The following is a 15,478-nucleotide window of genomic DNA, read 5'->3' as shown; positions in this document are numbered from 1 at the left end:
CATGTATGATTATATAATTAGATGAAATTCTCTTAGGGTGTTATTTCTATCTATTCCTGCAGGTTGTACCAACACGACGGCTTTCATTTATTCAAATTTAGCACTTAATAAAATGTTCTATCCTGGGAAAAACCTCCAACCAGGTTTAAAAAGGCCTGGCAGTGAACTGGATATAATCTCTACCAGTAGATTTTGGTCAGAAATTCCCAATAATAACCAATAATTACAGAGAATTTATTTTTCTTTGCGGTAGGAGAGGACTGCTACGGAAGCTGAGAGCGGACATTTTCCACATCTACTTTTTACTGATGGGTTTTCTTGAGTTGGATTTAGACATTTTGAAAAAAACTGGATATTTGTCATGTGAAGAAAATCTGAAAAATGGGGAAAAACAAAAATAAAACCAGTTCACTCTGTCCTTGACTGGATCACACCAAATTCAGAGAAATCTGTTTTTTAAAATTATTTTTATTGCTGCTTCTCTTTCTTCTCTCTTCACTGGGATTATTTTGCACCTCGACCTTAAATAACTTGCTGTGGGAGGATTTCTTTAATCGCTTGTTCAGAAGGTGACTCTGAAACCAATGCTAACATTAACAGCGTTTCAGTTCGTCGCTTTGCGGTGAAAAGATTTATGTCGGATGAACAAACTGCAGTTCATTTCTGCAGCAGGACAGATGAGCTGAATATGGGATCATTTCTCACCCAAACTTTGGTTTTGTTGTAATTAAAGCTGCAGTGCCTGCAAACCTCATAATGCTGATTATAAGTTAAAAACACAAACATTTGGTGTCCAGATGACATCAGTCACAGAAAAACTCAGATTTCTACCCATTTAGTGTTTTTTCAGTAACTGAATTGTGGAATGCAGGAGCAACTTTCAGTCTCTGCCTGTGTTGCATTTTCAGAAAGGTTTTGAAAGGTCTTTGAAAAGACCGAACTTGCTGATCGAGGGATAAATTGTCTGCTGTGGTAATAATAGATTTAAATGTCAGTTTACTTATGAAAAGGTTGGATGGCCTCAGTCCCTCAGGTAGAGTTTCTTATCTAATATGTCAACCCTACTTCACTTTAGCTCTTGACCAGACAAATCAAGACGTGGTTCCATCCTGGATGGAGAAATGTGCAGATTCTTCACTGTTTTTTGGTTTAATTGATGAGAAATCTGTCCAGCAGAAACTGGAGATCAGGCTGAAATCCGGGAGAAAATCCCCCAGAATCCCTTTGGATCTATGATAAAAGTTGCTTTTGATTCTTAACTGGAATGTTTCATAATTGGTTACTATATCCATTTTGAACTGCCTTGCTGCTGAAATGTGCTAAACAAATAAACTTGACTTTACATTTGCAACCAAAACGATTAAATAAAAGAACTAAAACCGATCAACTCCTCTTTAACAGCCTACTGATTGGAAGCAAAATAAAGACAACTTTGCTCTTTTACACGGTTTAAAATGGAGTCGACACGAAACTTTGTCACAAATTTCACATTTCCTGAAAAGTCTCAATCTCCCCCGAATCAAATCATGAGATTCAGACTCTCATCTCCCATCGTCTCGCCCTGAGGCGGTGGAGCAAAAGCTGTTTGCTGTGAATCTCATCTCCCTGTGTGACCTTGTCCGGCTGCAGGCTGGGCATGGAGCACGACGGCCAGGGAAACCGCTGCGGGGACGAGACGGCGATGGGCAGCGTCATGGCGCCGCTGGTGCAGGCGGCCTTCCATCGGTACCACTGGTCCATGTGCAGCGGACAGGAGCTGAAGAGATACATCCAGTGAGTTCATCTTTCTGCTCCGTTTCATAAATAGGTGAAGAGAAGGAAACTTTCCCAGAGCTTCTCCTATGATGCACACTTCTCCTTCGGCTCTTTCAGATTCATAAATATTTCTACTATATAAGTTCATCTATCTCATGAATTTTATCACAAAGATGAAACATATTTGATAGATGAACCAACCTCAGTTATGCTCCACCGTAAATAAATAGACAGTAGGACAAAACCTGAATGTAAATGTTGCGTTATCTTTTTAAATGTCAGCTTGCATCCAAACCTGAACAGTTTCTGTTTATCTTTCATCGTCGTTCATAATTTAAAATAGGAACCAGAATCCTGGCATCTGCTCTTGAATAAAAATAAACTGGCTGTTGAGGCTGAGACGTTTCTGGTCTCTGCTCGATTCATTTGTCTCACTCCTAAAACACAACAGCAGATAACAGTAGGCAATCAATCACAGAGTAATCCTGACCACTCTGCACCTCTTTTCATGCAAAACAGACAAAAACTTGAAATTCTTTGCCACCAGTTTTGGAGCTGGTGATATTTATCATTTATTTTGGGGAAAACAGAAAGTTTTGCTTTCTGAAAGCTCACTTGCCAACATAGGAACATTTCTGATGTCACGGCAGCCATTGTGGTTTTTACATGAGGTTTGTTTGCATTTAAGAGCAGAATACCCAACAGAGAACTCTTTTTTTTCTACTTTCTGTTGGTTTCTGGTAATTATACAAATTAATAAACTTGTGTAATTCACTCACCCAATCTTCCTATTCATCCTGTTCGTATTCCACTCATTTGCACAACTTTTATGGCAGATGTTATAAAAAATGGTCTTTTAAAGAGGTGTGTGCATACGTACCATAAGATGTGAATGAGTCTAAGAGCCCAAACAGTCTCTTCTGGGATTCACCATAAGGTTGATGGAAATTGGCCACCTGGCTGTAATCTTATGAATTTACTTGTAAAAGTTCAGTATTTAAAAAAACACAAACAAAACCTTGAGCTTTAATGGAGCTAATTGCAGGATCCAATTAACTAATCACATTTAAATTCAAAATACAGAATATTTTCCATCACAAAAAACGTTTTTGCTGCTAAATTGTTGAATAAATAGACATAAGATCTGAAGTGCAGAAATATTTTTGGATTTTTGAAGCACAGATTAAACCCCAGAGATCCAGCAGAAGCGGCTTTGCTGTCCGTCACTGTTAGCGGATGTAGCTTGTGCGTTACATTTACTGTCGTACCAGAAACACGATAGAAAGGTTCCAGCTCAGGACTCCGTATTGAATCTCAGGTTTCAGCCATGTTTCATTTCCTTACAGCACCTATGACTGTTTGCTGGATGACCCTTTCAAACACGACTGGCCTCAGCTTCCTGAACTCCCCGGCATCAACTACTCCATGGATGAGCAATGCCGATTCGACTTCGGAGTGGGATACAAGATCTGCACCTCGGTGAGTCCATCCCTCAAAAGTATGGACTTTATGCCAGGATATAAACTAAGACCAAGTCAAGACCAGAAACCCATTCTATATGACACAAGAAAATGTAAAACAAATATAAAAACACCTGGATATTAAACACCAACTCTGACAGATCGTCAGTCGAGCAGGTGATTAATTGATCAGACAATCACTAATTAATAATCACAAAAATAAACATCCAACCTGAAAACATGAAACTGCAACAGACTGAATGTTTTGTTGGTGCTGAATCCTGATACATTAGTGGATCTGTTGTCAGTCAGCCGTTATTGGCAACAGCTATGTGTGTAGCGCCGTCCACACAGAGAGCAAGAAAAAGAAAAATACGATTGGTTCGGAGCTTTTCCTGCAGGTGGGAAAAGTTGGGCACAATCAGACGTTTGGTTTCTTCTGGATGCCGTTTCACAGATTGAGTTTTTATGATTTATTACTGAGGATTAGGCAGACATCTTGTTCTGCTCTCAGACAATCCCAGCACGAACAAAAACATACAATCAGCAATGAGTCACATTGTTGCTTAGATTTGAATCGATATGTTTTGCATCTAATAAAAACAAGGATATTAGCAAGTAAATTGGGCAATATTCTAGTAATTTAGTGATATGTCTACAGTTAAGGTGTTGAAATAATGGCCAAAGCTGGTCTGAGAGCACTGCAACTCTTTAATGCCTTAAAAATGACAGCAGAGACAATCCGCAGATCCAGAAGTTTTGCAGAAGATTCCCGATGAGAGAGACTCTGACATTTAGAAATGAGCAGATTCAGGAGCAAAACTGGACGTGTTGGAAAGCAACTGATGTGGTCATCTGGTTATTTCACCGTGTCTCCGCCCGGCAGGCCGCCATGCGACAGCGTGCCACTCATCCTGTCACTGTTTACTGCCATCACCAGGTTTGCAGCGGCTGGGTGGCGGCGCTCGATCGGGCGCTGATGTAACATCAACCGCATATTTTCCTCAATGTTAGCAGCTTGTTGTGTTTTTTGGAGTTCGTAAAGTTTTCTCATTTTAGACGTTTCAAAAGCTGGGAAGTGATTTCAGTTTCTTGCCATGGAAATGTTTTTCCTTCTGCTATAAAGTAAATAACGTTGCTCTGCACAGCTGATAGAGTTTCTGTTAACTTTTATTGCACCTTCTGAGTCTTTTGTGCCCCTACCTGAATCCGGGTCGTGTTTTGTGAAACTTGAAGCTTCTCTTAGTGTTTCGGATTTCCTAGCAGGTTGACATTGTGACCAGTGGTGATTTTCAGCTGTAAGTCCTCGGGGTGTTTTCTCTTTCCTACTTATTTTGGAGGAATGCATTTGTTCAGGGTCTGGAGGGAAACCTGGAGGGCGAGTGTCTGAGATTGTGATTTGATGACTAACCGTTAGAGGTTAGATTCAGGCTGACATGGCTCTAGAATGATGTCGGATTGAATGTAAGGCTTCAGTCGGTCCGCTCCTGCAGTGAACTGGACCTTTTTGTGCATCTCATCCAAACCTTCATGGTGAATTTGAGCTCCTACCAACTGGAAAGAGAGTCAGAAAAGCTTAATGAAGAACCAACAGACAGAAAAATAGGTTTATTATTCAGGCAATTATTCCGACATATTTAAAATGTGATTGCTTTGTCTCTTTGGTCTAATCATTTTTAATTGGAGGTTCATTTACTGTCTGAGCAAATGTTATATAGCCAAGTGAAAACATAAAATACATAGGAACAAAAAAAGTTCCCCACAGGGGCAATCATAAAGTGACGGAGTATTTGGGCCAAATGAAGTTCTGCCAAAAATATCTCAAATTCTTAGACTAATTTCACATGTTTACAAAGAAAGCTTTGTTGAAAAGTTATAAATTTGCCAGAAAAACATAGAAGTTCTCCATATTTAAACTTGTGAGAGTCATTGTGACTCAAAAAAACTCAAGTTTTCATAGATTCTAAAGTTATTTTCAGCATAACATAGGTGGAAGTCCTCTAAGACTGAAATATTAAATTTATGAAATGCAAATCTGAATGTTTTCCAAAGTATAAATGAGTTTGGGAGATGAAATAGGAAAAAAAAAATCTGGATTCTTTTATTAGGAAAATATCCAAATTCTATTTTTTTTCTTGCAAATTTTCATCTTTTCAACTCCAGACGATTACATTTTTGGGTGGTGGAGTTTTTAAAATACCTCATATGATGCTGACAATACAAGCAGCAACTCAAGCCCACAAATATCTGTTACTGAAATGATTTTGAAGTCAGTTTCTCTTCACAAACTGAGAAACATGCAAGTATTTCTCTCTGGTATAAAGTTCTGAATGGCCTCGTACTTTTAGCACATTTTTAAATTTTACAACAACGTAGCGTCACCAAACCTTCGATCCTCTCAGAAAAACATTTTTTGGGATCAGTCTGTATTTTCTGGGCCTGGACTCTGCTGATCAATAATCAATAATCACTCTGCCGATCAATAATCAATAATAATCATTAACTGACATTTGCGATTTGTCTATTTTTGAATGAAAACTGTAAAAACAGTAAATAAGTGTGCATATTTACTCTCCTCTCATAAGCATCTAAACTTGTTGTGATTTTCATCATAAGAGGAAAAAATCCACAGATATTTTTATCTGCTGTAGCAAAAGAGCAGCTCGGAAAACTGCAGCCAAGAATCTGAGAAAATTTATTGAATTTCAAATGTCAGAAATCAAGAATTCAGGTCAAACAGAACAATTTCTACATAACTTTAAGAGGTTCAAACTAAATCACAGAACAACTTACTGTCTTTAAATGTGGTTAGTAAACAACAGAAATGTATTTCATTTCTGGAAATGTTGGATTTTCTGCCGGAGACGTTGTCAGGCAGCGAGTCGGGAAGCAGAACTGGATCAGAATCGCCCGTGTTTGACGCTCTGATTCGGTCTGTTCGGCCCGGTCCGTTGCTCTCTCCTCTGCTCCTGCATTTGTGGTTTTGATTTTGCTTTTGTGTTTTTTGTGAATGCTGATGATTCCTCCCGTCCTCCAGCGGCGAGCCGTTCTGACACAAAGGACTGCTGGCAGCCAATCAGGGCCGCCGGCGTCTGACAGGATGTCAAGGCGCTGAACGTCGGTCCAGTTTTCCTCCTTTACATTGTTAGATTGTTAATATCTGGGATCCTTTCCTCATCATCATTTCCTTCAGTGAATAAAATATCACTAATACTTAAAATAAAAAAATAAGAAATAAAAATCTTTTAGCAATTTAATTGTAGAGAACGTCTGACATTTTTTTCCTGCACTTTTCTTGGTTGTAATTTAGTAAATTAATTATTTTAGTTGGAAAAATATCAACTGAGCATGTCCACGTTTTTTCCTTTGTGAAATTAATCTGAAAAATGTTGTCATGAAGACATTTGCACCAAAAAAACTAAGAATATTTTCATCTTTTTGAAAGAAAAAAAAACAGATATGCTGTCAAATGGGCATCAATTGAACTATTTACAATATTGAAACTGGGATAAAGTCAGATATGAGTCAGAGAAAACAAACACAAGTGGAAAATGAACCAAAATGCAGCTTGTTTTCTTGAGTAGGAACATTTTCCGGGTGCAGAATCGATGCCGTTTATTCAGGATGGTGTTCATGGTCTGGAATTGATTCTCAGAAATGAAATGAAATGATTAAAGGAAATAGGTTTTAATCACTGCCCTCTGAATGCTTAACAAGAAACTTTGATTATACAATCTGAGATGCAGAGGAAATCGTGTTTTTGTAGATGTAGTCATGAACTGATTGATTCTTGTCGCCTTCCTCTTTTCTCCAAGAACACAGCGGTTAACTCTGCTGCTTTGAAAAGGTGATCCCAGGAGAAATATTCACTGAAAAGGTTCAGATTTAAAGAGAACAATAGGATGAATCCATCACCACACGATTCATGTGACAGATGAGAAAAATATGAGACAGAACAAAAGCTGAAGTCAGTAATTTGGCTAAAGAAAGGCGAGAAAACACTAAATGTCTGAACTATTTCTGAGAGTTTTGCTTCAAATTAGATCCTAACCGAATAATAAAGTTCACTCCCAACAACAAACACAACGCAGGTTTTGTTCATAAAGTCTCTTACCAAAGAGTTTCTCAGTGTCCCTTACAGAATCCTCCTTAATTAATCTGATTATCTGCTCTAATCCATGAAAGAGGATATGGCAGCTATATCTGCAGGAAATCTCAGGATTAAGGTCTTAGCAGAGAGAAACTTCTTCATCCTCCATTATTGTTGCTCTGTCACTTTTTAGATGAAGAGAAGTTCACCTGAAAGTCCTGCTGACGATCAGCATAAATTAGTGGCTTTAATTAGAGCTTTAACCTGCTGCTGCTAATCAGGGTCAGTAATTAAAAATAAAACACACGCAAAAAGATTATTTTACTTATAACAAGACATTTAAGTGAAATAATCTTCCCATGAATTACAGAGTTTTTCATGAATATTAAGCTCCTATTTCTTGAAAACGAGTTTTGTCTCATTTCTAAAGTACCAAGACATTTGCACTAGAAACTAGATAAAAATAAGTAAGATTTTGTGTTTTAGCAGCGTTTTTAAAAGAAACTGCATTTGTTTGAATTTTAAAAACTGTGGTTCTTATTGCTGATAATTGCTAAAGAAATCTCCTGTAAAATCAAGCAGTGAATTTTACGACGTGACCTTTTGCTTTTCTCTCTGTCTGTTTTAGTTTCGGACGTTTGACCCGTGCAAACAGCTCTGGTGCAGTCACCCTGACAACCCTTACTTCTGCAAAACCAAAAAGGGCCCGCCTCTGGACGGCACCGAGTGCGCTCCAGGAAAAGTAAGATCCGCCGAGTCAGCTTTCAACGGGACGTTTTGCAACAATATTTCTAATTCAACTTGCAGGTTTAGTTTCTCCCTCTTATCCACAAGAGTGCAGGTGAGCTGCAGCAGGAAGCAAATCCTGAGTCTGGGTTTGTGCTGAGCAGCAAGGCAACAATGTCTGCACTATATGAGCCAGATATCAGGCTCTGTGTCTTGAGAAAAGGATCGTTTTTATTAATGTTACTATTTTATTATTAACAACAAAGGGAATAGTTAGGATAAATGATGTCTGGGTGCAGCAGCATGGTGCCTTACGCAGGGATTCAGAGGAAATAAAAATCACAAATAAGACAAATTTACCACATATTAAAAAATACTGGAAAAATGCTCCACAGTTTTCTCCACAGCGATGGAGAAAACTGTAAATTTATAACTGATGCATTTCTGTAGCGCATAAGAGGAAGGAGAGAGCTGAGGCAGGACGCAACGCATCAGGTCGCCAAGTCCTTACAGAGCAACGAAGAAACGTATAAATAACACACACACACACACACACCCACACACACGCGCACACACACACACACGCACACACACACACACACACACACACACGCGCGCACACACGCACACACACGCACACACACACACACACGCAGGCACTCACACGCGCGCGCACACACGCATCCACACACACACACACACCCACGCACACACGCACACACACACACACACGCACACACACACACACGCGCACACACACACACACACGCACACACACACACACGCACACACACACACACACGCACACACACACACACGCGCACACACACACACACGCGCACACACACACACACACGCACGCACACGCACACACGCACACACACACACACACACACACACACACACACACACACACACACCGATATGTCATTTAGAGCAGGCAGGGATCTGAACATGAATGTTTTTGGAGTAACTCTCAGAAAACCCCCAGATTTACTGCAAACTTCTTGTATAATTCAAATGTAAATCATTCTTGTTGCCCAGCAACAGGCAACAGTAATACACTGCAAAAATATTTCAGACGCACTTTAATTAAAAAAACAAAATCATGCAAGTTTTATATTTTAAACTTCCATGTGTGAGTTGGTGACAGACAAATGGACAGTAGTAAGTTATGTTAACCTTTTTATTCATTCTCTCAAATGTCCATGATTTCCCAGGGTGCTTAGGGGCAACATTTTTTTTTTATAAGACATGTTTTTTATAAGATTACATAAGTAAATATGTAATCTTATTGTAGTTTTCCTCTCTGTCGTCGTGTTTAGTGGTGCTACAAAGGTCACTGCATGTGGAAGAACCCAAACCAGCTGAAGCAGGACGGCGCCTGGGGCTCCTGGAGTAAATACGGCTCCTGCTCTCGATCCTGTGGAACCGGCGTTCGCTTCCGGACGCGCCAGTGCAACAACCCCGCGTAAGTACCGGGATGCATGCAGCATCTCTGGTAGGACTGCTTCTTAGTTTGTGTTTTCAGTCGCTGTGAAAATCTTCAGCCGCAAAAACTGACTGGTTAAGAGATTTGCTTCTGTAACAAATGCATTAGGATTGGAGATTTATTTTGATGTTAACCATTAAAGACTTTTTTAAAGAGTTAAAGTTAGCAACACCAGATTTTAAAAAAAATGAAACTGGAGTGAACAACTTTGTAGAGTTCCTAATTTAAGCTGAATTCCTAATGGACTCATTCTTCCTGATGTGACAGTTCCAGCAAATAAGAGTCTTTATGCAAAGATTTGCATAATGAGTTCAGTGCAGATTAATTCCTGTGTGGCTAATGTTGCCATTTTGTTGTTAAAGAATCACAAATGTTCCATTTCTGCACTTTAAAAGGGAGAATTAATGTCAGCCATGATGTCAGATGAGTTTTCTGCTTTTTAGCTTAACCTTTTACAAAATAATTACAAGAGAAAAAGAAGAAGACATTTTTGTTTTGGCTGTCAGAAGATAATCAGGTTAATATTCGAGGAGTTTCCTCCATCTTTCACTTTTCCTTTTTGGTCTCAGCTGTCCAAAATACTTTTTTGTAGAGCATTAAACTGCATAATTCAACTTTGATCTATTTTGTGTTACTTTGCGTCACACAATGAACAGAAAACACGAAGAAGAAAACGACAGGAAGCAGAGTTTTGTTCACGATTTTAATCGTTTTTCTTATCAGCAGAATATTGACAAAGTCGTATTGGAAACTCAGCCACTGAGATGTGAAGGAAATTTGCAATCAAACATGTTTAATGGCGTTTTAAATGGAGACAGGAACAGCTACACACCGACTTCCTGTTTCATGTACTGTAAGTGACACAGCGCCCCCAGAGGTGCGGCGCAGTACTGCTCACAGACTTCTTTCTTACATTTGAACAGGTAATGAGAAAATTCAGCAAATTTAGCACACAAAATTTTGAAATCATACAGAAATAAATTTGACAACCAAGTGGACGGACTGATCATCTCATGTTTTTACTTGACATGATTTTACTCCTCACTGGTTTATAACAGAAACTGAAAGTAAAAGTGATTTCATATCTCACTGCTCTTGATTGGTTTAAAATGCTTCTGATAATCTGCACACATTTCTTAGTAAATATGAGTTGAAATATGGCGACTTTTCTCTCTTAGCATGACTTTTCACTGCTGTTGGTCATCTGAGTCACATTTGGACAACATCAACGCCGAAGTGATCCAAAGCGCTTCAGGGGAAGCGTTTTTCTCTCTTTGGATTTCAAATAACAATTTGTTTTCCCACCGATCCCTCTGATGTTGATCCCTCTGCCTCCCACAGACCCTCGAACGGCGGCCAGGACTGTCCCGGAGTCAACTACGAGTACCAGCTGTGCAACACAAACGAATGCCCCAAGCACTTTGAAGATTTCCGGGCCCAGCAGTGCCAGAACCGCAACGCCATCTTTGAATTCCAGAATGCCAAACACCACTGGCTGCCGTATGAGCACCCCGACGGTAAGCAGGGAAACGAGCAGCGTGGCATGAAAATCCACGGGTTTGGCCTTGTAAATAGTGTTTAAAGCTGCAGTGCGCCACTTTAAAGAGTATATTTCTTCATATTTTATAAAAAACGTTTATAAAAAGTAGATACATTCTGTAAAATGTAACAGTTACACACTTTGTGAAGAAATCAATCTCCCCCACCTCCTTCTAGTGTTCTTATGCAGAAGAAACAACAATCAGAGCCAGAAGGCAGCGCTGTCAATCACATTCGTGTGTGTGCTACTAAATGGAGAAACAACTTAGCATTACGGGAAAACTGTCCGCAGTGGCCATGCTAACTATAGCCTGAGTGTCATGAAGCACTGAGCCAGAATACAATTGTTAGCAACACAGACACAGGAATGATTGACAGCATTAAGGCCCTCCTCTTGGCTCTGAATGGTTGTTTTTAATCATTTATTCCGAGGAGCTGGAGGAGATTAATCTTTACACAGATTATCTTTTTTATGTTATTCTGTCAGGACACAGTGACAGTTTTACCAAATAAGTTAAAGACCTGTTTGTTGTTATAAAGGTTACGTATTGCAGCGTCAAACTTTATTGCAGTTTGTTGAATTCTGAAAACAGTCGTAGTTTTAAGTGGCAGTTAAAAATAGCAGAATATCATACATTCTACCTTCTTTTATAGATTATTTTGAAAAATATATGTTAATCACATTCACACAGTTTACAATTATGCATTGTTTTGTGTAAGTCTGATCCATAAATTACAAATTGGAGTTTTTGTTGCCGAAGCATCAAAACACAATTATACTTTTTTCTTCAATGTTTTTTCACATTTTCACTGCTTCTTCTGCTTTGTGCAATTTGGAGCCAACTTTAAAATTGACCCTGTGCTTCAAGATGATGGATCCCCGTTTTGCTGCTGCAGAAAATGCTTTTTATCAGACTCCACTTCATGGAGCTCTTGGCAACTTATTACACCTGAAATGGTCTGGAGTTTGAAAGGAAAGCGTATTAAAAATAATGCAGTTTAATCCACGGAGGGAGTGGAAGGAAAGCAGATGGAAAGCAAAAGGCCAATATGTGCACAATTTAACAAAAGACAGTTTAAGACGATCCAGTTTTTAAATTTATTCTTTTTTTGATAGTTTTATTTTACATTAGATTACAAGATATGTGTCATTAATAAACAAAAAAATGAAACAGAAAATGTTTTAATTAATTAATATTGTTAACCACATGCTGTTTTTTTATTACAAATTTCTCACCGTATTATCTAGTTAAACTTTTAGTTTCCTTTTTTCTGAAAATATTTTAAATTTATGCTTTTAAATATGGAAAATGAATCTTAAAATTTAGCAAAAATATACACTCCTATGACCATTTATTATTTTTGTATTTTAGTTGAATTATTCCCACCACTCGTTCCAACATGGTCGTATATTTTCACCATTTTAATATCTTTAAATTGTTTCAGTTTTATTGGTCTATGTGAGGATTTTCAGATCTCTGGTGGAGTTTGGCTGTTTGAAACGATCAATATGACACAATTTCATGCCGCTGCCGTGTCAAATCTGCATCATATTAAGTGGAAATTGCTGGGTTTGTTGTCAATGTGGCTCCTGACACAATACTATTGTGACCTGCCAGACACTATGTCTCGTTGACTTGACTATCAAATTATCTTTTATTCCCACATGAGACGGGTGAGAAAACGGGTAATAACTTCCAATTTTGTCTGGCATCTGCTTTTGTGACATTTAAAACATATTTATTTGGAGTTATCTTATTTAGACTGGATCCAAAGAAGCAATAACTGCACAAACAATATAAGAAAATAGTTATACTGTTTTTTTAAAACAATCTACGACTCTTTGTTGTGATTGCATTGCAAGTATGTTTTAGGTCATTGAATTAAAAACTATCTGTACAAATGTTTGTGAAGCTTTATGGCAATTACTTAGATATTTCCTTCTGAAAGTAATCATACTTATTTTAATAAGATAAATATAATGCAGTAAACATTGTTTGTAGAGACGTAATAATCAGGTAATTTAGTCTGATTCTCATTTTCTTTTCAACACAAACTCATGTCTGATTTAATTGATTTAATTTTGCTATTGAATATAAAAAAAATCTGCTTCAGTAAATTTGAGTCAAAAATGTGAGCAGAAAAGTTTGTTCCTTAAACTGCATAAGACTTTCAGCTCTCCTGAAGTAGCACGTTTATGCTAATGAGCTAACTTTGAAAACATTTAGCACACTGAAATGCTAATTGATTTGGCTGTTTTGAAAACTTTTAGTTGACGTCTGTGTTGAAGATTTGGTATCAACTAAAATTAGCGCGTTAGCTTTAGCTTCCTCTAAACACTGTTGGCGTTGTGCCTTAGTATTAGCGGCGGTAATGTTTGCGATTAGTTCTTTAGTGTTAGCTCAACTCACTCTGCAACTGTTTGAAAACACTTTGCTCTTTATTTGAATTCAGGCTTTTTTTGGATTTTCTTTGCAGTTCAAAAATAAATTGGTATTGGACACTTCATGCTGCTACCCGGTTTACATGAATGCTAATCAGCTAGTTGCTGCAGCAATCACTCAATATTAGCATTAGCATTACATAAGCTTTTGCTCAACCACTCACCTCTACATGTCACATGCTCAAAGTGGCAGAGAAATATGACCTTATATTTAATTAATTTCATTATTAGCTGTTTGAGAACTCGCTGGGATCCAGTGTTTGTGTGTAGAGAGCATTGAAACTCATAAATTAATTAATTTGCTCATAAATATTAATACTTCATAGACATGACAGAACTTGTTGGACTTTATTTTAACATGAAAGACGTTTTAAACCCTGTGACATAGACTTCACAGTTACTTAAGAAACAGAGTAACAACCAATTGTTATTAAGAAAAATTACTAAATGAAAAGCTCTTTCAGGCCATCTATCCATTTTCCATGTGAGACACCCAGAACATCAAAGAGACACACTGGAGGAGGAGCATGCTCACAGGTCCAATTAGGGGACATTTTCCCAATTACATTTATTTGGTCTGTGTGGAAAACCGACCCGCATGGAGAAAGCACAACTCCACACATTTCTCATCAAAGCCCTGCAGATGCCTGGGAGTAAAATCGTACAAGCAGGAGAGAAACATTTAGTTCATCTCTGGCGTCTGATGGGTGATGCGGCCAAAAGTGAGTAGAAAACCTACTGACGCTGCCATGGCGACCTTTGACCTAAGCTGCAAAAGGCCGAGCTGCATTCAGGCTCACAGCTCACGTTTCTGTCACCGCTGCTGCAAACTGCTGCTGATGGAGTCATCCACATTTTCATTTACACACAACAGCAGTTTCTGATTCACATCATAAAAAACTAAATCTCACCAAACGTTCTGGTCCAGTTTCTGGTCCAAATGTCTCAATTCACCTGAAATAAGACAATAATTACTTAATATTGATATAAAAAAGTACCGGTTGTTCTGGTGGATTATATCACTTATGACATGGAAAAATGTTCTGTAATGAGTGAAATAATGCAACTAGAACTTTTTCATCAATATTAAGGAATTATTGATTTAATATTGCTTTAGCTCAGACATTTGTTTTTATTTTCTGGTCCATGTCAGCAGCTGCACAGACAGAACAAGAAGCCCTAAATAAAATGATATGGTGCAAATATGCAGGCATGTGGCAGGTTTTTTCTCTTTCTATTTGCATCAGCCTGCAGTTCAGCCAGGAAGTGGGTCACAGGTGAACCAGCATGAGGTGCAAGAACTGGAGCATCTGTGAGAAATGAGTTCTGTTTGAGATCATACATCTGAATGAAACAGTATTTCACTTTAAATATAAAAAAGATTGAGGTTAAATGTGTGTAAACTTAGTTTTGCTTTGTATTTATGCCATTCAGATAGATTCACTAATCTAATTAGTGCAGATTAATTGAACTTAAATAATAAATGCTCAGCCCTGCAAACAGGTTGAAAAACTTACTGAGTTTTTAACTAGCAGCAAAGCATTGTTACTTTACAGGTAATTATTTTGGCATGTCAATATCAAACAATAGCTGTGTTTCCATATAAATGCGTAATTTGACTTTTCAAAAATAAGTTTGCTTACTGGAAACACTGCTTTTCGATTCAACGTTTTGATGTGGTTTTCTGGTAGAAATTGGTTTATTTTCTCACAAACCTGCAGTGGAGACGCTTCTTTCACATCCGGAGTCACATGATCACCGACCGGATGTTGCTACTGGCAGAAAGCTGAAAGCTGCTTCTTCATGTTTGGTTCTGGTTCTGGATGCAGAGCAGAACCAGAAGACCTGAGAGGTCTGGAAGGTTAATACAACAGCAGCAGATATTTAAGCCGTTCTGTGATTTATAAAGTACCACTAGCTTTTGAAAGTCTGCTCTCTCAGTTTAAGGACTTTCAAATTGCATGATGTGCTCT

At 38.2% G+C, this 15,478-nt stretch overlaps 1 protein-coding gene across 1 annotated transcript in view; it reads left to right on the top strand.

Annotated features, from left to right (window-relative positions):
* Nucleotides 1-15,478, top strand: part of adamts3 (ADAM metallopeptidase with thrombospondin type 1 motif, 3) — a 130,013-nt gene that overhangs the window by 79,298 nt on the left and 35,237 nt on the right. The window contains exons 9-13 of the mRNA XM_055039473.1: nucleotides 1,630-1,773; nucleotides 3,102-3,234; nucleotides 7,934-8,047; nucleotides 9,357-9,502; nucleotides 10,865-11,040. Coding sequence (XP_054895448.1) covers nucleotides 1,630-1,773; nucleotides 3,102-3,234; nucleotides 7,934-8,047; nucleotides 9,357-9,502; nucleotides 10,865-11,040 — 713 coding nt within the window. The remainder of the gene's footprint in view (nucleotides 1-1,629; nucleotides 1,774-3,101; nucleotides 3,235-7,933; nucleotides 8,048-9,356; nucleotides 9,503-10,864; nucleotides 11,041-15,478) is intronic.

The sequence above is a fragment of the Poeciliopsis prolifica genome, unplaced genomic scaffold (assembly GCF_027474105.1).
Source record: "Poeciliopsis prolifica strain line A6 unplaced genomic scaffold, Auburn_PproV2 SCAFFOLD014, whole genome shotgun sequence".
NCBI classification, from domain to species: domain Eukaryota; kingdom Metazoa; phylum Chordata; class Actinopteri; order Cyprinodontiformes; family Poeciliidae; genus Poeciliopsis; species Poeciliopsis prolifica.
This window is presented reverse-complemented; position numbering and strand designations above follow the sequence as displayed.